A 24,641-nucleotide genomic window follows, 5' to 3' on the forward strand; every position below is an offset into this window, starting at 1 on the left:
ATCCCTTCTCCACGTTCCACACAAATTCTGCTCAAATTCAATTCAAGAGTGGGGGAACTCAACGTGGCGTTTTGTCTCACGCTATATCCCACGCTGTATGCACACGGCACACAGTAGGCACACAGTAGGCACACAGTAGGCACACAGTAGGCACACAGTAGGCATTTATATTTTTATCTCGAGTGGGGATCAAGTGTGGGCTTGACAGCTTACAGTCACACTTTGTGTCTCTGTACCTGTCTGTACGACTGAATGAATCGAAGCTACAACCATCGCGTTTACACTCAGACACTGCGACACGATTGCCCAACATAACGGTTAAATTAAAAAAAATAACAAAACTGAATATTTCTTTAAATTAATTAAAATTTACATATTTATATTTATTTAAATTTATCACAATAAATTCTTAAAACTAAAATTTACAATCACAGTCAATAACTTACTCTATTTTCTCTTTATTCCGAGTTTTAAAAAATGTGCTTTTTCTACTACTTGTGATACCAAGAAATATTTCATAGTTATATTTTGACAGATTTTTTATTTATTTTGCATAAAAGTAGAACTAATACTTAAATACTGTATTTCAAACACATATATTATTAACCGACTTAAATAAACCTCCGTGTTTATGTTTGATATGTATGGGATATTGTTGGAATTACATAGTATTTTACTAAGATGATCTATTTAACTTTCCAAGTTCGTGAAATATAGGTATTTATTTCTTTTTCTTCGCCGTTGACAGAAGTTTGAAGTCGGTTTTTTTTTATTATTAAAATATATTATACCAAAATTATATATGGCAAGAGTAAATTAAATTTACTAACTAAAAAAATCTTAAAATGATAGCTACTACATTTTTTTTCTAAGCTGTTTCTCGCTCGCTGTTTTTTTTTATATATGTACGTAATGTAAATTTATATACATAGAATCACTCAGAGCTGCCAATTAATTTTTAATTGACAATTAATCTTTAAAAAGACGTGGTAGTATAACAAGTATTTCGAAATGGATTTCGTTTTTTTACAAATTTATGAATTTTGTATTATTACATACATATAATATATGTATGTTGTATATCACTTAAATATAATTATTAACTAAAAAATAAGCTGAACACATAATTATAGCTTCATTTCATAACCAAACTTTGTATACCGATTTCATATTAAAAGTTTATTTAAAAATTTAAATAACGGTATTGGAAGCCTTGTAGTAATATGTCCAAGCGTTATGGACAACAAGGTACATTTTTTTTACCACATTTTTTTTTAAAAATAGGTTTTAAAAAAGATGATAAAACACGGCGGGATTTCAACCACCGCCTCTTCGATTTATGTAATTTTGGAGGCCTTGTAGATTCTTGTAGATTAGGTGCTCCAAGACGCGCGGGTTCGAGTCCCGCTACGTCCAATATAATGTACAAAAAGTTAAACACTTTCAGTTCAACATTTTTCTACAGTTTTTTTAACATTGGTAGTTAATTAAATTTTCTATACAGTATTTTAATATGTTAACAAATCTAACAATGGGCGTATCGTTGCTTTAGTGCTGAAGAGAAAAAATCTAAATATTATTCTTATCTTATCTTATCTCTCTATCCTTTCTGTAAATGGATTATTTTCATTATTATTATATTCAATATAAAATATTTTTATATCGGAACTAGTAGTTCCTGAGATTAGTACCTATCGTTACATTGTATCCCGCAGATAGCAGGATAGGCAGAGGGAACCTTAGCTTAGCAAGACACTTCGTTCTCCACTTTAAAATACTATCTAATATTTCGTCTAATTAAAATGAAAATATTTTCATTTTAAATATAAACATATAGGTATATATTATAATAACATATTTTAATGTTATGAATGTGTATCCACTGTTCCTTGTTGTTGCAACAGTTCGTAGTATAAGCCTCGTTTTCTAACTAATTCATCATGTGAACCACTCTCTGCTATAACACCTGGAAGAAAATATATTTACTTATTTAATTTCATTAAATAAACGATGAAGAAAAGAGAATCCTCAAAAGAAAGTAATTATTTAAGAAGTATTACTTACTGGAACCGAACTCTTACTTCTTAGTAAAACTGACTCAGTATTTAATTATAATAACCCCTAGTCAATAATATTTATCAAATATTTAGTAATATTTTCCTACAATTTAGTATAATTTACTTATTAATAAGTTAGTTTTACATTACCTCTATCTACGACACATATGACGTCGGCGTGTCGCACGGTGGCAAGGCGGTGCGCTATGATCACAGTCGTTCTGTCTTTGGAAGCCGTCTCCAGGGCGTTTTGTACAACCTGGTAAAATATATTACATTTTTGTTTTTATATTTATATAGTATGTATTTCAGATTTATTGAAATTTTGTATGAATAAATTAGCGAGAGTTGTTATTTTTATTTCCCAGCTTTGGTAAGACTAGTGTGGCCACCACTGCATTACCAGCTCGTCCCGAAAATTGGGTGGTGAATGGCGAACGTATTGTATTAACACTAGGTTTAACCTCTGCGTACTCTATTATACTTTGAGGGAAAAATCATAAAGTACAAAAAATAAATTAAATTTGAATTCAGTATGAATTACCCTACAACTATGAAATTAACAGAAACGTAAGTTATTATATAATAAATAAATAAAAATATATATAAATTCACCTTTTCACTAGCAGTATCTAAAGCTGAAGTAGCTTCATCCAACAAAAGTACTCTTGGGTTCCTCAATAGGGCTCTTGCAATAGCCACCCTTTGTTTCTGACCCCCAGATAGGGCTGCGCTACCGGCTTCTAGGATTGTGTCGTAGCCCTGGAAAAGAAGATTAGAAATATTATTTTGACTATTATTGCATTATATTTGTTAATTAATTTATAACGTTTTTATTAAATATATACTATTAACGCTGTTTATTTTTTAATTTTTAAAATAAATAATATAATAGAAATGAATTAATAAAAATACTTTAGACTGAAAGTAATAATTATATAGCTCTTAGCTGATAAGAAATATAGAAATAAAAATAAATACTGGCTCCCACTTCATTTCAAATACCAGAGGTCTTGGTGTCAGTCTGCAGTGACTGTCAACTTTCCGAAGCGGAGAACCAAAAATACTTATTTCATCTCTCTGATAAGCTAAAGCTTCGCATTGAGTCCTGCCCTCAACACGCTATATCTTAAATTGAGGAGGAAGGCGGAGGATGGAGTGTCTTGTTTGCTTACCCTGTTATATGCAGGATAAACCGTAAATCAATTAAAATCTTACCAAAGGCAAGCTAGATACAAAGCTATGAACATTAGCCATCTTCGCAGCGTCCACGATCTCGTCCATGGTGACGTGGCGTGAGTTATCTCCGTACGCTATATTATCTTTGATAGATCTCTCGAACATAACTGGTTCTTGTTGTACGAGGCCTAGCTGAGATCTAAGGTTTAGCAGCGTTAAGTTACGCTTTATGTCACGGTCGTCGAGTTTCTGAAAATATAATTAGAATGTATAAGATTTTTGGGCATGATTTTAAGTGATATTTATTTTTGTGCGAAATTAGGAGCAAGATTTTACCACAACTCCCTTCACAGGGTCATAACTTCTCAATAATAAATGCATAATTGTAGACTTTCCACATCCAGATGGACCAACTAATGCTAAAGTTTTTCCAGGAGGTAATTCCATGTTCAATCCCTTTAGTACTGGTACATTAGGTCTCGTTGGGTAATGGAAGTGGATGTCCTTGAAGCTCAGCTTGCCTGACGCTTTCTAATAAAGAAGACAACATATTTAAAATGCTAGTTTTTAAATTACATTAATTGTAAGAACATTTTTTAATTCTCATAATGAGTATTACCCAGGATCAATAATAAAATTGTCTTGGATAAGTGATCTTTAACTAGCAATACATATAAGACGTTAATGCAATAGACCTTAAAATTGAAAAATATATTTTAAGAAACCTTACGTGTAGTGAAAAATATTAAAAGGTTTCCGTATTCTGTCAGTTGTCACTCGGCACCAAAAGGTTTTTATATTTATAATTATAGTGACAAATCACGCTTTATCCCCTAGCTAAAGAGAAGTAGCGAAAGAGAACGGAGAGTCGAACTTATAGTATGTATATTATAATACATTTTTGAAATTATCTCACCCATGAAGCATCTTCAACAGCACTCGATTCAGTCTGAACGAGAGGTGTTCTTTCTAGAGCTCGTATTATTCTCGCTCCGGAACGTCTTGCGGCCGCGAAGTTGGGCGCAAAAGACAGGGCTTCAGCTAACATCCATGCTCCGTAGATCAGGGCTTCTGATACCCTGGAGGACAGAGAAAAATAGTAGTAAAAATGGGGACAGTCCAGGCGCAGAGGCTCAAGTGTGAGACTGTAAATGCAACAGGGAAATGAAGTAGGTATTTCATATTTCCATTTGCTCGCTCTGTGACGGTGACGAGGCACAGTACGGCGTTCGGTGAAAAGTGGGGGGACATACATTTCTTATTGGGATCAAAGTGTCTTAGCAATAGATTCCCAGGATCCCTCTGCTTAGCCACCGGCCCACTTGTCTGTGTCTTTCTGTCATTGACCGTAGATTAAAAACATAATAATAAGACCGGGTATTTCTAAATGAGCTATACGATTGTACTCACAATATAGCATATTCATAGGGCATATCCTCTCTCGCTATCAGATACCCGCCGTACGCCAGCGACACCGCGTACCCCAGCGTGGGCGCGCACAGGCACAGGCCGTACACGGGGCCGCGTATGTAGCGTGTGTTGTTGTGCTTCTGGGCATCCTCTAACGCTTTAGCATAGCGATTTAGTATGGCGTGTTCTACACCTGGATTGTTGAATTACTAATTAGTAAATGATTATCTCAGACTGTAGTCCAAGAAAATATGCAAAATAGTGTACAAATCGGATTAACCAGAGTAATCGTTGCATTTAAGCATTCGGATAAACCAATATTAAATAGTAGTAATGAATAGGAAGTTTGAAATAAGTATGGACCTAAATCGTGAAATAAATTCAACGCATAAATACGTGTGTGTTGTGGAGGTGTATATTATGAAAATTTATGAATATATAGAATTAATTTTTTCAAAATTAGTTTCACAATCAAATTTCAAGTGTCTCTACATATTAGTATAATATATACTTATTTGTAACAATAATATTAAGCTTAGTTTTTATAAGAAAACAAAATGACTTACCCAAGCTGTGTACAGTGCGTACATTTAACACCGCTTCAGTGGCAAGTCGCGAGGCGCTTTCGATCGCGCGTCGCTCTTTCACTTCAGATTTCTTAGTGATCCAACCCTCTAAGCATATACCTCCAATAACCTGAATTAATTATAAATCAAATATTGTATTTGTTTAGCTTTTTTGAGTTTATATGGATGTCATTTTATACCAATATAAAATGTTAATTGAGGAAAATGTTTTCTAGTACTTACACAAGGTACACTCAAAAGGCTGACGAGCGTCATCTTCCAAGAGTACGCCATCGCGAGACCGACCCCCAACAGCATGGTACTGATGCCTTGTAGCATCGTGCCTAGTCGAGTGCCTGTAATGCGTGTAAGCGTGCGACTGTGACACTGAACTATGACATGTTGTGGGGTCTAAACTAAACCCACTCAAAGACTTTATTTCTTTAAAATATGACAGTTTTTTCAGAGTTACTGTCAAGAGCATATATTCAAAATAAAAATTGATTAGTGGCTCATTTTCAATGCAAACAGTGGTCAAAGTTGGGTCATTAATCTCTACTTTCAGTCATTTTATAAATATTGCGTTATTGAGCGGAATATAACACCGCGCTTTATTTTATTTTCTATACACACCAGTAGCACCCTGTACGGCGGCACAGTCTGAAGACAGTCTCGCACATAACGCGCCCACTGAATTAGTTGGTATATCGAACCAGCCTTGCTCCTAAAAGGATTGAAAAATAATTAAATAATAGTTCTTATCATCTCCATAGGTGATGAATTGTCAGGAGGACAATAAAATACAAAGTTTTAAGGAAATAATCTTTTGTTTCTCGCTGCTTTATGAATCAGGTAAGCCTAGTGGCCATCATCATCACCAGTATAAGCCATCAGGGTAAGCAGCCGGATCTTAACATCGCGCTTTGTGTACCAGGGCGGGGAAATATCTGGGAATAAACAAGCATATTTACCAAAATTCACATAAGTAACAACTAAAAGATATTTATAAATTTTAATAAATAACAAAACACACTAAAATCTTCAATAAAGGCTCACCTGCACCAAATAATTCTGGAACGTCATAACTCTCAATCTGTTCGTCAGCTTAGTACCGGCCAGTCCAAACAGCCAGGCTTGCAGGAACGTGACTATACCGCTGGTGAAGGCGGCCAGGGCGAACATGCCCGCGTAGAATTGCGAATAATGCAATATTTGTTCCTGGTCCGGCCATGAGAACATCTGAAATGGATGATTTAGTTTAATTAGCTTTACTCTGTATCCTTCATGTCCTCTGCTTACTTACAGCTGAATTCTGGAGGCATTGGGTGTTGAGTGCCGAAACTCAACAGCCGTGCTTTCTCTTGCCACAATAGAAAAATATAAGCTTCAGCTTCACGCTGTATCCCGCACACAGAAGGGTAGACAGAGGAAACCCAGTGTTAAGACACTCCGTTCCTCTCTTTCTGCCGAATTCTGAAGTAAACCAAATGTAAGCAATTCATTCAAATGGGATCGAGCCTACAACTATGCTTGCAGTCAGACGCCATGCAGCTAGGCCACGACGGTCTTTCAAATTATATTAAATGAAAAATAAAAACATAATTTCATCCAAAATAAAAGAGTAACTTACCCCATACAACTTAGAGAATAGCAGAGCAAACACAGGCATAGTGGCACCAATGATCAAAGACGCAACCCCACCGCCAGCTAACAGAGGCCACTCGTTGCTGTTCAGCTTCAGGAGTTGCCAGGTGGAGACATCTAGTTCCTTCTCTTCAGGAAGTTGTTCTGGTTCCTACAATAACGAGAATTGAAGGATTATCTACCTATTTTCTATACCATCTATTTAGTCATAATCATCATCAATATTATAAAGCTGAAGAGTTTGTTAGGTTGAAAGCGTTAAGTTAGTACCAATTGATACAAATTGAAAAAATCTTTTTATTTTTTGCATAGCCCATATTACGAGGTAGGTTAGAGAGTTAACGAGGTTTCGATGTAACACACTGTATTGTCTCTCTTAATTTTTTGTTATAAAATATTATAACCAAAAGATAGGCAGGAAAAGGTAAGGCACGGAACATCTGGACATCTGGAAGCAACGAGTTGTGGTTACCATTTTACCACGCAGCTGCTGCGGATAAAAGCTAGTAAAAGAGAGTGGATTAATAAAAGTATAATAGAAACTAAAAAATATGTGACCTCTTCTACTACTGTTGGTGCATGTACGGGAGTCTGCATAGAGCCCAGCCGCCTACTGCCTCTCATGAAACTGTCTCTCACGAAAGACTCTGAAATAAATAAACACACATATGAATAATATTTTGAAGGTAAATAACTATCAACATTTATATGTATAAGATACATTGAAGCAATAGTGGCACAGTGGCCTATCCTACTATATAGCGGAAAGGTGAGGACGGATTGGTTCCATTTTCACTCAGAGAACTATTGAACGGATTTAGATGATACTTTATAGAAATTGAGTTTATTATATCAGAATAACAAAATGGCTAAAATCATTGTAGCATTTCGTATAATTTGGCTATAATATGACAATAAGTTTAGGCGGCGCGCGCCGGTCGCTAGTCTTTTACAAGTAGTTTACCTCTAGAACATATGCTGCTGTTGCGTCTCACACGTCGCAACTTGTCCGCCGCTTCACTTTCTACTACTTCATCATCTTCATCTTCAGATTCTGGTACTGTGGTAGACATTCCCCTGAAATATTGACAATACGTTTATAATGCGGTAAGCGAGGAGAAGGAAGTGTTGATACACATTCAGTTCCGAGTATCTGTTTTTTATCCTTTTTAAATATTATGTATACTTATCTATATAAAGGGTGTCCCAGGAGTCAACGATAAAACGAAACCAGGTGATAGACCAAGTCATGACAGTTATGAGAAAAATATAAAAAAAATCTTTATCATGTATTTTTCATATTATATTGATTTTAAAAAATATCGGAAAAAGCGACACTAAGTTGGAGCCCCTTTGCACGAGTCTGGAGGCATCGATCACGATCTCCATGGTCGGATAAGCGTTACCTGGGCTAGGCAAGAGGTCACTGGTGTGGTCTGTGATCGCAGGAAACCGTCCATACCTTTTCCGCTTTGGGGCTGGCCCAGGACTTATCAGGATAGTGGTCGAGTCCGGGCTCTCGCGGGCCATATACTCGGTCTTTGACACATTGCCAATATGCATTTCATTCATGGAGAATGGTTATGTAATGCTAATGCTGCATCTAGAATGTATCGGAAAAGACACCAAAACGTTGAACGTCATCCCGATTATCGTGTATTTCGATTTTTCTCTCTTCAACAAAGAAGTAATCCAGGAAGTGTTGTACCATTTCGGAATCCAGATTAAATGCGCCAACTTTTAAAGTTACTTGCAAAAACAGTGTAGTACATTTTTTTTATAGTACAGTCGGTTAAAGTTGGGTGTAGTAAATATTTTAAATTTAATGTTTGGCAAAAACACGATATTTTATTGAAAACTGATGCAGGTATTTTTCAATCTTAAACTGTAATTCACAGAAGGGTTACTCATGATTACATTACAGAAAAAAAAATTAAGAAAGAGTAATATTTGTAGTCCTGGGACTTGAAAAACCATCACAGGGTGTCGGTTTTTCCGATACTTTTTAAAATCAATATAATATGAAAAATACATGACAAAGATTTTTTTTTATATTTTTCTCATAACTGTCACGACTTGGTCTATCACCTGGTTTCGTTTTATCGTTGACTCCTGGGACACCCTGTATATAAAATCGAAAGGTCACTCACTCATCACGAAATCTCAGAAACTACATGTGCTCGGAATCTCAAATGTTGCATAGGAGTTACTTATAGGACGTAGGTGCTCGCTAAGATGGGAATTTGCAATATTCGACTTCTAAGGGGTTGTTTTTGGAGTCAAAAGTTTGTATGAAACTTCGTTACTACAAATGCTAGGAGTCTCAAATTTTGCATAGACGTCACTAGGACGTAGTCATGGAGACAGAAATTAATAATAACATAGTTCACGCGGGTGTAACCGCGAGCGGGCCGCTAGTACTTAATATGAGCTTGCTAGTCTGTGACTTTGCCTTCTGATGTATTCGCAGACAGCAGGGTTGGCAGAGGGAACCTAGTGTTAGTGTAAAATAAATATTTTCAGTTCCTCGAGTGGATACTGAACCCATAAACATCGCGTTACAGTCACATCCTTGTGCCGCTGTGCCACGACGGATTTTTTTTTACATAAAATTTCTTACCTATGAGTCAAATCATCTTGCAACAGTCTCCAATAAGCTCCCTTCTTTTCCACCAGTTGTTGGTGCGTGCCCTGCTCGAGAACCGAACCTTGTTCTATGTATACAATCCTCGACGCATTCACTATTGTGGAGAGCCTGGAAACAATAAAAAAGTATGTGTGCGTGTGCTTATATATTGGACTTTCAATGCGACAGTTGTGGGTTCAATTTCCGTTCGGGGAATCATTTATTCTCAGCTCCTCTGTCTGCTAACAATACAAAGTACGGCGGTGAGTTTCGATTCCTCCGATAAAATGTTATTACGTTATTTTATATCAGTTAAAGACTAATTAATGTTTCTAGGTGTCTGTCTGGCGCAGTAAGACTTACCTATGAGATACAACTAGAGTAGTTCTTCCCACACTAGCTTCGTCCAGCGCGGCTTGAACCTATAAACATAATATTAAATTTATAAATGACTATAAGTATATAATATTTACACATTTATATTAACCACCATCGTCATTAGCGGCGTTCAGTTCCGCCACTCAACACGCAATGCCTCCAGAATTCGACGGAAAGTAGGAAAAGGGTGTCTTAATACTAGGTTCCAATGCTTCAACCAACACTGACTCTCATCAACATAATTATATTTTTTTATCATCAAAGTGCGGATCTTATGTTTCCCATTTTTCTACTTTCGACTCCTTTAAAAGAACCGGGACCGTGACTATCGGCAGTGTCTAATATCGTACTTTGATCAGAGCGGAAAACTCCAAGTGGGAATCGATCCCACTATGATAGCATTATACTAGGATTAATATTAAATATTAAAAACCTGTTTCTCGGCAGCGGGATCCAATGCGGAGGTTGGTTCGTCCAGAAGTAAAACTGCTGGTTTCCTCAGTAGAGCTCTCGCTATAGCGACTCTTTGTTTCTGACCGCCTGAAAGTTGGGCCCCTTTTTCCCCTAATTCAGTGTCGTAGCCCTATAATATATAAAAAAAAGATCAATAAAAATATTCTTTTTTTATCACTAATCTGAGGTAGGTTGAAAGTTTGGAGTATTTTTTCAGATCACGAGTCGTGAGGACGTCGTCGCGCAGTAACACAAGCTTGAGCAAGCGAGACGTGAACAAGACGGTTGTTGGCTCAATGTCCACCTGGGTGGGGGGCATTGGAATATTTAAAATTTACACACTATGCCTAAATAATTCGGTGGAAAGTAGAGAACGAAAGTGTTTTAATGGTGAACGGAGCGTCTTAACATTAGGTTACCAGGTTACCTCTGCACTGCTATATGCGGGATACAAAGTGAACCAAAAATAGATGTTATATGTTGAACAACGTAACTCAACATCGTACTTCCTCTTTACATTAGTGGGAAAGTTATTCCAAAGAAGTAGTGCTTACGGAAACTATTTAGGCATTGTAGCTAAATTCATTATTTATATTTTATATTTATCATATATTTGTAAATAATGAATGGTGAAACTTAACGCTGTCTTTGTACTTACATTAGCTAGTTTAATAATAAACTGATGGGCATGAGCCGTTTTGGCAGCCTCTATGATTTCTTGTTCAGTTGCATTGTCGACTCCTAAAGTGATGTTTTCTCTTATCGTGCCGCTGAAGAGTACTGGTTCCTGGCCTACTACACCTGGTTCAAATAATTCAAAAATATATATAAACATTTATTTTCTTTTTAATACCCCAAAAATCTTGACTGTTATAATACATTCTTACTAGAATCAAAAAAAGTTAACTACCAATACTCCGTCTGAAATGATGCAAATGTAAGCTGTTCAACTTCTCCCCATCAACAGTTACATTTCCGCTATCTGGTTCATAAGCTCTTTGTAATAATTGCAGTAACGTCGACTTCCCACATCCGGATCCCCCCACTAGAGCTACCGTCTCTCCTGCGTTAATCCGAAGAGTTAGGCCTCGGAGAACCTAGAATATAAGAAAATAAGTCAATATTTTTTTTTATTTTATAAGGTCGTCGTAGCACAGCGTCCGACTGGAAACGCAATGATTGTGGAATCTATTTACACTTACGCTTATTTGGATTTTATATTAAAGAAAGCAACTACCCGCATATTTCAAGGTCCGTCCGTTCCCCATGTGAAGAGTAGCGGAAACCATGCGCTACGCGCTGTCGAGCCAGAGGGAGGGAGAATGATCTCTGACTGATCTCATTGGACTACGAATTTATTTACATCTTTTCATACCAACCTTAACATCAGGCCTAGAGGGATAATTGAAATACAAATTTTCAAACACTATATCCCCTCTAAATTTGTCAGGTTTGATTCCCGAGTCGGTCAAAGCGTTGATTTTGGAAGTTCTCTCTATTAGCTTGAAGAGTGATTTAGCCGCGCCTCTCGCAGTGGAGAAGATTTCCAAATGAGGATTACACATTGCTATGTTCTGTGCTGCCATGAATGTACAGAAGAGTACCTGGAAATTTATGAAAGAGGTTAATATTTATTATATTATTGACCTTCACACCACATAACTGTTATATTCATTCCCCTGAGTGGGAATCGTACCTACTTCTAACTTCATGTAAACTTACTGTAACAAGCACACCCGGATCATAAACCCGCTCCTCAATATCTAAAGACATATCGCTGACGACCAACGCGGCGCCATATGCAAATACTATTGCGTTTAAACTGTATGTCAACAGCCATCCTAGACCTGCGCCTGCGCCGGACCACGCGCAGCGGCGTTTAGCCGCGTCTATTGCACTTATCAGAGCCTCTGAGTATCTGGAAGGTTAGACAGAAAAAAATTTAAGAATCTGACACGAAACTGTCCAAAGATTAATATATATTTAATAAAAAGCATTTTGTATCCTGCATACAGCAAAGTAAGCAGAGACGAACGAACGCTACTGTCTCTGCATATCTCTTCCGTTTTGGCTTTATTCCAAATATTAAAAATAAACATAACCCAATAATTCAAATGAAATACTTACTTCTCAACCTCCACGTATTCTCCAGCGTAAGCTCTGACCGTCCTTATGGCGGACAGCGCTTGCTCCACAATACGACCAGCTGTTCCATATGATACCACTTCATCCGCTGAACAACGGGTTTGATTCTGGATAAACAATTTGACATTAGTTAAAAAAAAAGAAGCCACTCGTGGCGCTGGAGTGCAACTGTAACTACTGCGCGACTAGAGAAAATAAAATATTTGATATTTTCGTTCTCTCGCTCTCTAAACGAGGTAAACCGTGGCGTTGAGTCCCGCCACACAACACGCATTGCCTCCAGAATTTAGCAGAAAGTGGGGGATAGAAATGTCTTAATAGGAATGGTGTGTCTTAGCACTAGTTTCCCAAGGTTCCTCTACATACACTGCTTTGTACGAGATATAGCTTGCAGGGTGAATTACGGCTTGAACCAGCTTATGATGTGTTTTGGTTTTTTAGTAAAAATTGTTACAACCAAGTTCCACGGTTCAGTATCGCTAATTATAGAACATAACCCTGACGATGCGTGAATACCAAAAATTGTCAAGTTTTGAGTCAATTAGGACGTGGATATGCCTCATGCCTCGTTTGAGGGTGGCGTCCTTGATAACTCTTACCTTAGCAACGGTAGCAGCCACAAACAACGCGATCGGCACGACCGCCAGTCCCGCCATAGTCAACTGCCAGCCGTGCGCCAGAGCTACGGCGGACGCCGTGAACACGCTGCCGATTAGATATGATGCCATTGCTACATGCTGGCCGACGCCCATTTTTAGTTTCTCTATATCTCTGAGAAGAGTGGAAATTCTTTTTAATTATAGAAAAATTACGGGATATAGCTTCACATTGTATACCGTTTGGCAGGATACGCAGAGCATCTAGTCTTAAGACAGTTTGTACCCCACTCATTTTATACCCTAGCCTGTTGGGTATAGTAGAGCTTTGTTTTGTTACCAAAGCATAAAAATGGAAATAATTCATTCTCCTGAGTGGGAAAATCGAACTGACGAACGTCGCGTTTACAGTACAGGGTGCGGGGCAGACAGATTAAAAAACTTACTCTGTAAGTGCAGACGCGAAGTTCATTGTAGTATTGGTATCAAAAAATGCTGTTTCTTGACTCAATACTGATCTTAAAAGCTTCCATCTCAGTCTTGTTATCTGAAAATAAATAAATAAATGATATTTAATTATTTGTTATAGTGAGGTATAGGCAGAGGTAACCTAGTGTTAAGACACTCCACTCCCCACGCGTCGCTCAAGAGCAAGGAAATGAAAACAATCCACCTCCCCTTCGAGTAGGCAACAAACCCATGACCGTAGCGTTTTCAACCCTAACATTCTATAAGTCATCAATATATCAAAACAAGATCCCTTAACTTCTTAGGTTGAATGCTACGGAATGCAGCGTTGAAAAATCTTATTTTCCACCTAACAAAAAATTTAAGATGTAAGGTTCTAATAATTATAAAACAGCAGTTGTGAATAAGGTGGAACAGAGTAAAGCGTCGGAAAAGGAGAAATGAGACCCATAGAGAGATGATTAACCATTATCGACGATGATGGTGATGATCATCATCCTGGTAATAATACCATAGCAACAATGATACTTAATAAAAAATTGCTGCGTTTAAAATTAATTGATTGTACATACATAAAATAAATAATAGATAAATGTATATAACTGTATATATATGTGTAATTAATATAATTTGTACATCTCGAAGGTCGCTGGCGGTGCGATATGAATAACGGCGGAATGTTTAATTCAACAAAATATCCAGTTTTAAATTTAAAGTTTAAATTTTAGCGTTAAATTGATAAAAAAACTGGTTAAGTCATTACCTTATGGATGTTTGTAGAAAACTGATAATAAATATAGACTTGCATTGTACAAGGCAATAGGCAGGCGGGGGGAAGCTAGCCTAGAGATAAGACACTCTGTTATTAATTAAACAGCCTTCTTTATTTCCGAATGATTGAGTTTCGCCACTCAACGCACTATACCTCCAAAATTCGGCGGGAAGTTAATGGAACGAAGCACCATAACACTAGGTTACAAGGTTCCTCTGCCAACCCTGCTATTTCTTAAGGAATTACTTCAAGGGTAGGTAAATAAAAAAATATGCAATAATGAAACGATATATTTATCATCATCATCATCATCATCATCATCAGCCTGTCCTCGTCCACTGCTGGACATAGGCCTCTCCAATGGCACGCCACTGAGCTCGATCTTCAGCTCTTCGCATCCAGCCGCTGCCCGCTACTTTGCGACTATCGTCACCCCATCTAGCTGGAGGACGTCCTACATTACGCTTGCCGAGGCGTGGTCTCCACTGTAGAACGCGCTTACCCCAACGGTCATCGGTTCTGCGGCAAATGTGACCAGCCTATTGCCACTTCAGTCTGCGAATCCTTTGGGCTATGTCGATAGCATTGGTTCTCTGTCGGATAACTTCGTTTTGAATTCGATCCTTCAGAGATATTCCAAGCATAGCCCTTTCCATAGCACGCTGAGCGACTTTAAGCTGGTGGACCAATCGCACTGTCAGTGTCCACGTCTCGGCTCCGTATGTCATAACTGGTAGGACGCACTCATTAAAGACCTTCGTCTTTAGACTTTGCGGTATTGATGACGAAAAGACATCACGCAGTTGCCCATATGCCGCCCAACCAAGCTGTATTCTTCTGCGAGCTTCCATCTCGAAGTTGTTTCTACCTAACTGTGCAGTTTGACCAAGATAGACATATTTCTGAACAACTTCGAGAGGTACTCCATGAAGTGCAATCGGTTCCAGAATTACATGTTCGTTGAACATTATCTTGGTTTTATCCAAGTTCATCCGAAGACCGATGCGAGCAGAAGATTCAGCCAAGGTGCTCAACATATATTGCAGGTCCTGCACGGTATCAGCAATGACAATGTCGTCTGCAAACCGCAAGTGTGAGAGAAATTTGCCATCTATGTTTATGCCCCGTCCTTTCCAGTGCAGCGTCTTGAACATATCCTCCAATGCATTAGTGAATAATTTGGGAGAAATTACGTCCCCTTGTCTCACTCCTCGATGCAGGTGGATAAGCTTAGACTGCTGATTCTGTACTTGGACGGTCGCTGCATTATAAAGGCTTCCCAACACTTTGATATATCGCCAATCGACTTGGCATCGTTGCAAGGACTCAAGAACAGACCAGATTTCAATGGTGTCGAAGGCTTTCTCATAGTCCACAAACGCTAGGCACAAGGGAAGATTATACTCTTCGGTCTTCTGTATAATCTGCCGTGCCGTGTGAATATGGTCTATGGTACTATAGCCTTTGCAAAATCCGGCTTGTTCGGCAGGTTGAAATTTATCAAGTCTACGCGCAAGACGATTCGTGATGACCCTAGAAAACAGCTTATAGACATCGCTCAACAAGGAAATTGGTCGGTAGTTTTTCAATAGGGTTTTGTCCTTTTTGAAAAACAAGACGACAATACTGTTGCTCCATGCCTTTGCAGTTTTTCCCGAAAACAAGACGGAATTGAATATACGTTGGAGACATGTAAGTATAGGTTTTCCACCTGCTTTTAGTAACTCCGTCATTATTCCGTCTTCTCCTGGAGCTTTTCTATTCTTAAGCTGCCCCAAGGCCATCGAAATTTCGTCCTGTGTTACCTCCGGCAAGTTGTCTGTGAGGCGGCGTGATAAAGTGGCTCTGAGATCTCCCGATTCGGGCTTGGGACGGGAAGCATAAAGTTTACCGTAGAAATCCTCAATTTCCATAAGAATTTCCGGCTTGGAGGCGACAACTTTTCCATTAAAAGTGGTCAACTTCGTCAGATGACTTCGGCCTAATCGTCGAGCGAAGACTTTTGACCCCCGATTTTGCTCGATCGCTTCTTTTATACAACGTGTATTGGAGCTTCGGAGGTCGCGTCTTACCAGCTTAGACATTTGCTTATTCAAATTTGATGAAGTGCCATTGGGATTTTCACGTCACCTTTGCATTAGCCGTAGAGATTCCCCCGAAAGTTTGGATTTCTTAGTAGAATTTTGCGTCTGGTAGAATTTTGTCCCTTCATCACGAAGAATTCCCACCACTTGGTCTAGCTTATGGTCAATGTTAACGTCGCTTGTAGTTTCCAGGACAGCAAATCGGTTCTCCAGTTTCAGCTGAAATGTTTCAGACCCAGCAACAGTTTGAAGCAGATTTGGTCGAAGTGTAGATTTTATGAGACGTAGGCGTTCGAGTTTATAGTGAACATTTAGAGTGCCACGTACAAAACGATGATCACTTCCGGTGTTAAACCTAGTGATGAAGGAGACATCCCTAAATATTTGTCTTTTGTCTGATACAATGTAGTCTATCTCACTTCGTGTCACAGCGTCAGGGCTTTGCCACGTCCACCTCCGCTTAGGATGTTTTTTAAAGTAAGAGTTCATTGCAAACAGCCCCTCTTTCTCCAGGAAGTTGACGAGCATTTGCCCCCTGTGATTCCTGCTTCCAAATCCATATGGTCCTACTACCGATTCTTTGTTAGGTTGTACTCCCACTTTGGCGTTGAAGTCCCCCATGACAGCGTTAAAGTGGGCCTTTTGATTGCTATGTAAGGCTTTTGTGATGTCTTCATACATTTCTTCCACTTCATTATCTGAGTGTGTCGAAGTCGGTGCGTATACTTGAATTATCTTGAGAATATATCTTTTGGTAAGTCTAATCACAGGGTACGCTACCCTCGTCAACACACTTGATATTTCTATAACGTTGTCAGACAAAGTCTTGTGGACCATAAACCCCACACCGCCTTGGGATAGTTGGTATCCCTCTCTGAAGTACATAAGATGACCTGACTCTAAAGTTATGATATCCTCCCCCTCTCGTCGGACTTCGAATAAACCCAAGATGTGCCACTTTATATTGGTCAGCTCCTCAAGCTGCGCTAGATGTTCGTCGAGCCGTAGCGTGCGTCCGTTATACGTAGCCAGAGTCAGTTGGTGTTGGCTTGGGATAGCGGAGCGACCGGGAACTGAGGGCCTTTGTCTGTGGTTGTACTGTGCCATTAAGGATGTTGCCCGTAATCACCACGCTGGGCATGCGTGTTGGTGATCGCAGGACGTAACTTCTCGCATCGGTAACGCTGCTGCCCGTTACCAATCTAAAATTTAGCTACGTCTAAGTGGAATGGTTATACCGCCATTAGTCGGTCGCCAGAGCCTCGTTCGTTATTTGGCAGGGTGCACCACGTGCAGGTGAGGTTGGCTGAGAGTACTGAGATGGAATTGTACTCCCTTACACATTACACCCTTTTTAACATAAATATAATAAATATAGGGCGAATATTGGGCGAAAACTGAACTGTCTTTACACCAGGTTCTCCAGGGACTCTGCCTACCCTGTTATACGCACAACACAGCATGACGCTGCACGCATTCTAAAATCATTTTTACTCTTTATATTAGAACTAAGATTCCTACTGGTGGGAATGTTTATATACATTTAATCTACTTTCATTTTTCCGCCTAGAAAGTGTTACGTCGGCCTTTACTGAGCTCAACATAAAATGAAAGATAAGTGGAGAATACTCTATGAGCTTCACGCTGTATCCCGGATATAGTAGGGTAAGCACAGGGTAATCTAGTGTTAACACTCATCGTTCTCCACGCACTGCCCAAGGTGGGAACGGAACTCAACGCCGCCCTTTGTCTTGTTATAGTAGCGACTAAATGAAAATAACTCATTCCTCCGAGTGAGATGCACCACGACAGGCTCATGTTCTCGACATAGTTCGTATTAAAAACGCGGCGCTAAGTCCCGAAACTCAACACGCAATATCCCGAATTCTGGCGGGAAGATGGAGGACTGAGCGTTAACTGTTAATACACTAGTTCCCCTCTGCCAACCCGGCCATATACGGGGTACAGTGTGAAATTAAAAATATATATTATATATCCATCATAGATTAGGCCAATTTACTAAAACCTATAAAGATCCAAAACTAGTTTCATTATCACGAAGAGCAATAACCGTATTCAGTAATTGCCTTCTTATAAAACGTATTTTTAAGAATTTAATGATAAAGAATGGTAATAAATCGTTGTGCCTAGAGACATAACTTTAATGAATTGAATTGAATTCTTGATATATGGCGTTTTGAGCGTGCCAATATAACTTTAATTTAACTGACTTTAAAGCGATACCTTTTATTTATGACAATCATCATAGATTATAGGATGGTCTTAATTAGGGTTTCCAATCTCGCAGTCTGTATAGGAAGGACCTCGATATTTGCGAGATAGAACTTTCAATACCGTGGGATCTCGCATCATTGAAATATTATAATCGATATAAGGACAAAAACAGTATCGATGATACTTTAGGAAGGTCATGTAAAAAGCATGAGCACTCCCCTAAGGGCATGTATGAAGAGGTTGGTGACAGTGGACGAGGTAGGTTAAACCAAAAACATATAACCACACTTACCATCCTAGATCCTGCCCAATTAGCAAGGGTCACGGCTCCAGCAGCAGCCGCTATCTGACACAACATCACAGCGAAGCTTGCATATGCGAACGACAGAGAGTCTTCGACAAGAGCGTCCATGTGGAGAGATCTGTTGCCTTCGTCTCTGCAACACCGAGGTTTTTGTTATTTTCTATATATAATATTATCATATAAGATAATAATGGCACGTGTGACTGTAAACGCGACAGGCTGTGGGTTCGATTCGCACTCGAAAAAATCAATTTAATGTAATTCATATTTTCATTTGTTCGCTCTAGTGTAGAAAGAATAGAGAATAGAGATATGTCTTTGTCATTATTCTTAAAAAAATATTTTAATACGAGCATTTCTACCTTAACGCAGATGAGCGTGTACATTAAGTTGGCGCTAGCTTAATAAGTACGCATACAGCCTTAATGTCAGCCTTGCTCAAATGACGTAGGTCTCTGGCTCCTGGGATCTCAGTTTATAGTTGATGTCTGATCGAATAAAGATCTAATAGACGTCATTTCGTCGCCTGAGATGTGCGATGTGTTTTGAAAGTCATTGTTTATGTTGTTTGTATATTTGATAAATATTGTCTTATTTCTTGCTAGGGGGAAATGAAAATAATTTATCCTTCGATTGTGCATTGAACCACCCACCCACAACCACCACGATTACAAGCACACTTCCCTACTAAAAGCAACTAGCAGGAAATACGACTTGTTAAATGAAAACGAGTTGTGCAGCGTGGACAACGGAGTGTCTCAACTACTACTAACTTTATTTATACTACTTCACGAAGTAACTAAGAATTATGTGTGATATAGAAGTAACTTCTACAGTGGGCCCAGCGGTTTACATACCTGCTGTGAGCGGATTTGCTTATTTGTGAAGCTAATTTACTTATTTTTATACGAGTATAGCATAAAGTCTCTGTCCCTAAATTGACACCCTACCTAACAGAAAAATATTTTTTTCAATTCCTGAGATTGGCGCGTTCAAAAACACAAACTCCAGTATACTACAGTATATGTAATAAGGATAAACGTTATATTATAAAATCTAGTTTTGTTTTTGTGGTTCAATCTAAAATAAAGAAGTCATGAAGTTGTCGTGACTTTTACCTTGGAATGGTTAAAATTGTTTAAACGCAAAAAAACCGTTAAGAGCTAGTTGTATTTCATTTTAGTGTTCCGTACACTCACATTTTTTAGCTTTACGCTACGTCTAGCACATAACAGGCAAGAGGAACCTTTCGCCGCATTCTGGAGCGGGCATGTAGTGGCAGCAGCATGCTTGTGAACTTTCGAGGGATTGCGTGTTGCGAGGTGAACTCAACACAGCTATTTGCATTGTTGTCAGAGCGAAATAATAAAAACATTAAATAATTATTTTTCCGAGTGCAAAACGAACTCAAAACCGTCGAGTTAACAATCAGACGTTCTATATCTGCGCCAGGGCAGTCTAAATTATTTTCTCTTTTTATTTATAACTTTATTAAAATTCATTTAACCTTCTTTTTAAAAAAAGTCAGTAATGTCAGTCTCAAAAACCAATTTACTTAATAGTGCATTGTAGAATATTTTCGCTCTTTAAGCGCATATGATATCAACGTTGACTCCTATAAGTGTTATAATAATGTTTTATTACAGTGGGTACACCAGCACCTTACAGAAGGCTAATTTTTTGTTTGAATTTTTTACTTTGCGTTTGACTCATACAATATATCGAAGTTGTCTTTATATACTTTGGACAATTGTGGAATATTAAATGTTGCTTGATTTCGTAACTATTATATTTAAAGGGAATTCTTTTATTTCTTGTATTTTTTGCAAGCTCACTCAGACATAGGGAACCTGCGAATTTAGTGTTAACACATTCCATTCCTATTAAGACGCTTTCGTTTTTTTCACAACTTTTTAATATCGTGATATAGAAAATTGTTTGACGTTTTCTGGGATCCTATTGTAAGGGCGTATAAGGGTCATAATCAGAAAAGTGGACATTTTCGAATTCGTAACGTAACTGATAAGTAACAACACTGATAATGTTTGTTACGAAACTGATGTCATAAGGCATTATACACAACAAAATAAGGATATTATATGAATAAAACTATTGTTTTTTTTTATTTAATGAGACACAAATTAAAATTTTAAAGATTCTATCGTTGAATTAACAGATTATAAATGTAACAAGAAAACACAACAAAGTGACAATATTAACAATTTAATAATGCTAGTTCGTAACGTAACAAACTTATATTTCTAGTTAGAGATCACAAAGTTAATGATAAAATTAAATCCACTTTAAAATATATCAAAATTTGAGTCGTTATCACTGGAATTAAGTTTAATTCTTTGTAAGTGTTTATTCCGCATATCTTCATATTTAATAGGATTGGTTTTTTTAAGACGTTCTCTATATCTTTTATGTTTTAGCATTTGACATAGGAGCCATGACGCTTACTAAAAATACAAAAATATTTATCAAAAAATAATAATCACAAAATCACAACTAATTTCAGGAAGAATAAAAAAATATTTTTAACTAAATCGGTTGAGCTGTTTCTGAGATTAGCGTGCACAAACAAAGACAAACAAGCAAACAAGCAAAAAACTAAAAATCATTATTTTTGGTTACTTTACTTTATGAAAAGTCACTAATAGTTTTTTTCATATGCCAGCAATTTTTCTTTCTTATATACATATCTTCCATATACAAGCACCGGTTCGATACAATTTTATTATAAACATATATAAGAAAACATTGGTACCGTAATTGTGAACTAGGCTTCATATTTTCTCAATTTCGTTACGTAACGAAATATAACGAAATTGAGAATGAAATCTGAGAAATTCTAACCCTTTTAAATATTTGCTCATAAGCCACGTGTTGCATCTGCAAGCACTGAAGTTCTTTTTTGAGATTTTGTAAAAAGAAGCAAATAACATAAACAAGAAAACGAAATTATAGAATACTTACCAAAATAAAAGCCGTTTATAACCCTGAGATGTAATTTCACGCATTCACTCTAAAACATTTGAACCCCTCAACTGCTGCGAGAACACTACTTGTTGGAGCTACGACAGCATTGACTTTTAGAAATATGGTGCCACAACAAAAAATAATATTAAACACCATCCAAAATAATTGCATTCATAATTTAATTGTACGTTACTAGCCCTGAGTAACAAAAAGACAATATTTTGGGACAAATTTACTTAACTAATATATATTATTTATTAAATAATGTATCAATAAAAGTAGTTCTATTTAATATTATGCATAAAGTAAAGTAATATAAACATATCTGAAATCAAATAAAACCGTAAACATTCGTAACAAATCAATTCTTAAAAAGTAAGGTGGTGAATGGGACACGAAAAATTGTATGGAAGCATTTTGAAAGGTTTTTTGCAACTAACTAAAAATACTATTATTTGCCATAATACATTTAAAATATTACAAAAATCTTTAAGTTAATAAATAAATTTATCGTAAATGGCAAAATATTTAAATTATCTTTAAAATTGTATTTTTAAAACGCATTCAAAGTAGCGGGACAAGAAAAGACACAAAAAGGACACTTTTTCTGATTATGACCCATAAGTCCCATAAAAGAAGTACGGATTCGATGCAATTCAGTTACAGGCGCGTTAAGTTTAAGCGTATTTCTGGTAGGTATAACTTTTGTGAACATCCCAGATATTAATGTATTTCTTAAAAAACAACATTTTCAAATATGTATTGAAATGCAACTATCAAAATATTAATTTCTTTAAACTTTTGCCTTAAGGGGTCTTAGAGGGAATCAAACCCACAACTGTGAAGTACAGCCAGCCAGACAGTCGAGATACCTAATACCTAGAGTATGCGTATATTTTTAAGACGACGATACTCACAATTTTCTCCCTCCTCCAAACAATTGTAATACCAGGGCCTTAGGAGGCAGCTCGTCAGCGTTGTGCCGGACTATGAAAAGTGACGTCAACTCTCCGTAAATCAGGACAGCGGCTACGAGCCCCCCGGAGCACGCGACCCCCAGGAGGGCACCAAGACAGGTGGAGAGGATTTCTGTCCATGTTGAGTAACGCCACTGAAAAGACAGGATTATGTTATTTAATAATAAAAAAATAAGTTGATGAATCGCTTTGATTTCCTCGCTCTGGTAAGAAGATAAAACGCGGCGTTGAGTATCTCCACTTAACACAACTCATATATTGTCTCTAAACTAGATGGAGAGTATGGAACTAGGTTCCCCAAGGTTAAGTGTCTTAACAAGGTTCCCTCTATCTATCTTGTCTGTTGCGTGAACTTAAAAAAAAGGGTAACATTAAGTGAACTAAGCTGAACTCAAAATGATAATTTGAAGTGAAAGATTAAATATAAATGTAGTAAGAACTATATTATTTGAATCAAAATTATATTAAGTAATCAAGCTTTTATCATATAATGACGTCTAAGTGTATACTCGTATCTGCTTGTACCGTTGTTGTTGCAGTTAGCATCTCTGTAGATTGGCAGTAAACGTTCGTATCGACTTTTGCAACTTTATATAATATTGAAGGGGCATGGATTTCATTTGTATTCAATACTGGGTTCCTGCTGCCAGAAACCACCACCACCACGTGCTACGATCTCACAAGATGGACAGGACAAGACAGGTGGCCATCAACTCGGACATAACATCACGCTGTGCCCCGCCTCCAGCAGGATGGGCAGAGGCAGAGGAAACCTAGTGTTAACACAGTCCATTCTCCACTCTCCACTCTCCGCCGGCGGCATTTTAGTGGCGGAACTGAATGAATAATTGTGGACGGGTGAGAACGGTTACTAAAATGTCATTTAAAACAAACCTATAAAGTTCATAATGCTGACATCGCGTGAGTCACTAATAAGAATCACTTAAAACTAATTTATTTGTATGTCTTCCTCGTATTAATAAAGATTGCTAATGAATGCTTTAAAACAGTTATTTGCGAGTAATTAAAGAGTATAAACTGTGACGTTTAAGGCGCAGTAACTTCGCATGCTGATGTTTTAATTTGTGCAGGAAACAAAGAGATCTGTAAATTGTTTGTTAGTTTTCACGCAGTATCCCGCAAACGGCTTAAGACATTCCGTTCCCCACGTGGCGCAATACACGTGGCGCAATACACCGCCCCACTTTGATTAATTAATAGTAGAGCAAGAGAAAATAAAAGCAACACATTTCCACGATAGAAAATTGCTCCAAAATCGTTAGGCCTACAGTCGGAATTCATATTTTAAATATAATTATAATAAACGCCCTGGTGAGATATACTCGTATTTCCCAGCTCTAAAAATATAAAGCGCGGTGTTAAGTTGCGCGATATGGTCGAAAAGTAGGAAACGGAGAGTTCGAACAGGCTGATAGGGCTCTCTGTGCATTACATATTATGTTACCGGAAATTAATAAAGCAATCTAATTTGAACTTATAACCTTATCGTACGTAACGTAACTGAGTCATTACAGTGTCAAATCACTCCATTGTCAAAAACTAAGAAGTCGTTTAGTTATAAATACTTGAATGAAGGTTATGTTTGTTTCAATATCGTGAGAACTACGAGTAAGTGTCACTGGTCGCGTAATATGCTATTTTATTAACCGACTGCTACTAAAGGAGGGTTGCGTGTTCATCAGTAACTGATAACTAAATCAAATAATCATAAATCTATTGATAAAATAGAGTCAGCCGCAAAATT

General features: G+C 37.6%; 1 protein-coding gene across 1 annotated transcript in view; it reads right to left on the bottom strand.

The window, feature by feature from the left end:
* Nucleotides 1-346: 346 nt before the first annotated feature.
* Nucleotides 347-24,641, bottom strand: part of LOC146528180 (multidrug resistance protein homolog 49-like) — a 40,769-nt gene continuing 16,474 nt past the window's right edge. Inside the window, exons 2-27 of the mRNA XM_085203972.1 lie at nucleotides 22,817-23,010; nucleotides 18,906-19,050; nucleotides 13,501-13,601; nucleotides 13,058-13,229; nucleotides 12,441-12,565; nucleotides 12,036-12,231; nucleotides 11,693-11,917; nucleotides 11,224-11,410; nucleotides 10,972-11,114; nucleotides 10,294-10,443; nucleotides 9,846-9,904; nucleotides 9,477-9,611; nucleotides 7,821-7,933; nucleotides 7,415-7,503; nucleotides 6,843-7,007; nucleotides 6,269-6,451; nucleotides 5,846-5,936; nucleotides 5,456-5,568; nucleotides 5,213-5,342; nucleotides 4,647-4,839; nucleotides 4,153-4,315; nucleotides 3,573-3,767; nucleotides 3,276-3,485; nucleotides 2,673-2,819; nucleotides 2,208-2,316; nucleotides 347-1,966 (exon numbers count right to left, since the gene is read on the bottom strand). Coding sequence (XP_085060098.1) covers nucleotides 1,866-1,966; nucleotides 2,208-2,316; nucleotides 2,673-2,819; nucleotides 3,276-3,485; nucleotides 3,573-3,767; nucleotides 4,153-4,315; nucleotides 4,647-4,839; nucleotides 5,213-5,342; nucleotides 5,456-5,568; nucleotides 5,846-5,936; nucleotides 6,269-6,451; nucleotides 6,843-7,007; nucleotides 7,415-7,503; nucleotides 7,821-7,933; nucleotides 9,477-9,611; nucleotides 9,846-9,904; nucleotides 10,294-10,443; nucleotides 10,972-11,114; nucleotides 11,224-11,410; nucleotides 11,693-11,917; nucleotides 12,036-12,231; nucleotides 12,441-12,565; nucleotides 13,058-13,229; nucleotides 13,501-13,601; nucleotides 18,906-19,050; nucleotides 22,817-23,010 — 3,834 coding nt within the window. The 3' untranslated portion in view covers nucleotides 347-1,865. The remainder of the gene's footprint in view (nucleotides 1,967-2,207; nucleotides 2,317-2,672; nucleotides 2,820-3,275; nucleotides 3,486-3,572; nucleotides 3,768-4,152; nucleotides 4,316-4,646; nucleotides 4,840-5,212; nucleotides 5,343-5,455; nucleotides 5,569-5,845; nucleotides 5,937-6,268; nucleotides 6,452-6,842; nucleotides 7,008-7,414; nucleotides 7,504-7,820; nucleotides 7,934-9,476; nucleotides 9,612-9,845; nucleotides 9,905-10,293; nucleotides 10,444-10,971; nucleotides 11,115-11,223; nucleotides 11,411-11,692; nucleotides 11,918-12,035; nucleotides 12,232-12,440; nucleotides 12,566-13,057; nucleotides 13,230-13,500; nucleotides 13,602-18,905; nucleotides 19,051-22,816; nucleotides 23,011-24,641) is intronic.

This window comes from Heliconius melpomene, chromosome 20 (genome assembly GCF_056956725.1).
Source record: "Heliconius melpomene rosina isolate 202511_hmr_F chromosome 20, ASM5695672v1, whole genome shotgun sequence".
Classification (NCBI taxonomy): domain Eukaryota; kingdom Metazoa; phylum Arthropoda; class Insecta; order Lepidoptera; family Nymphalidae; genus Heliconius; species Heliconius melpomene.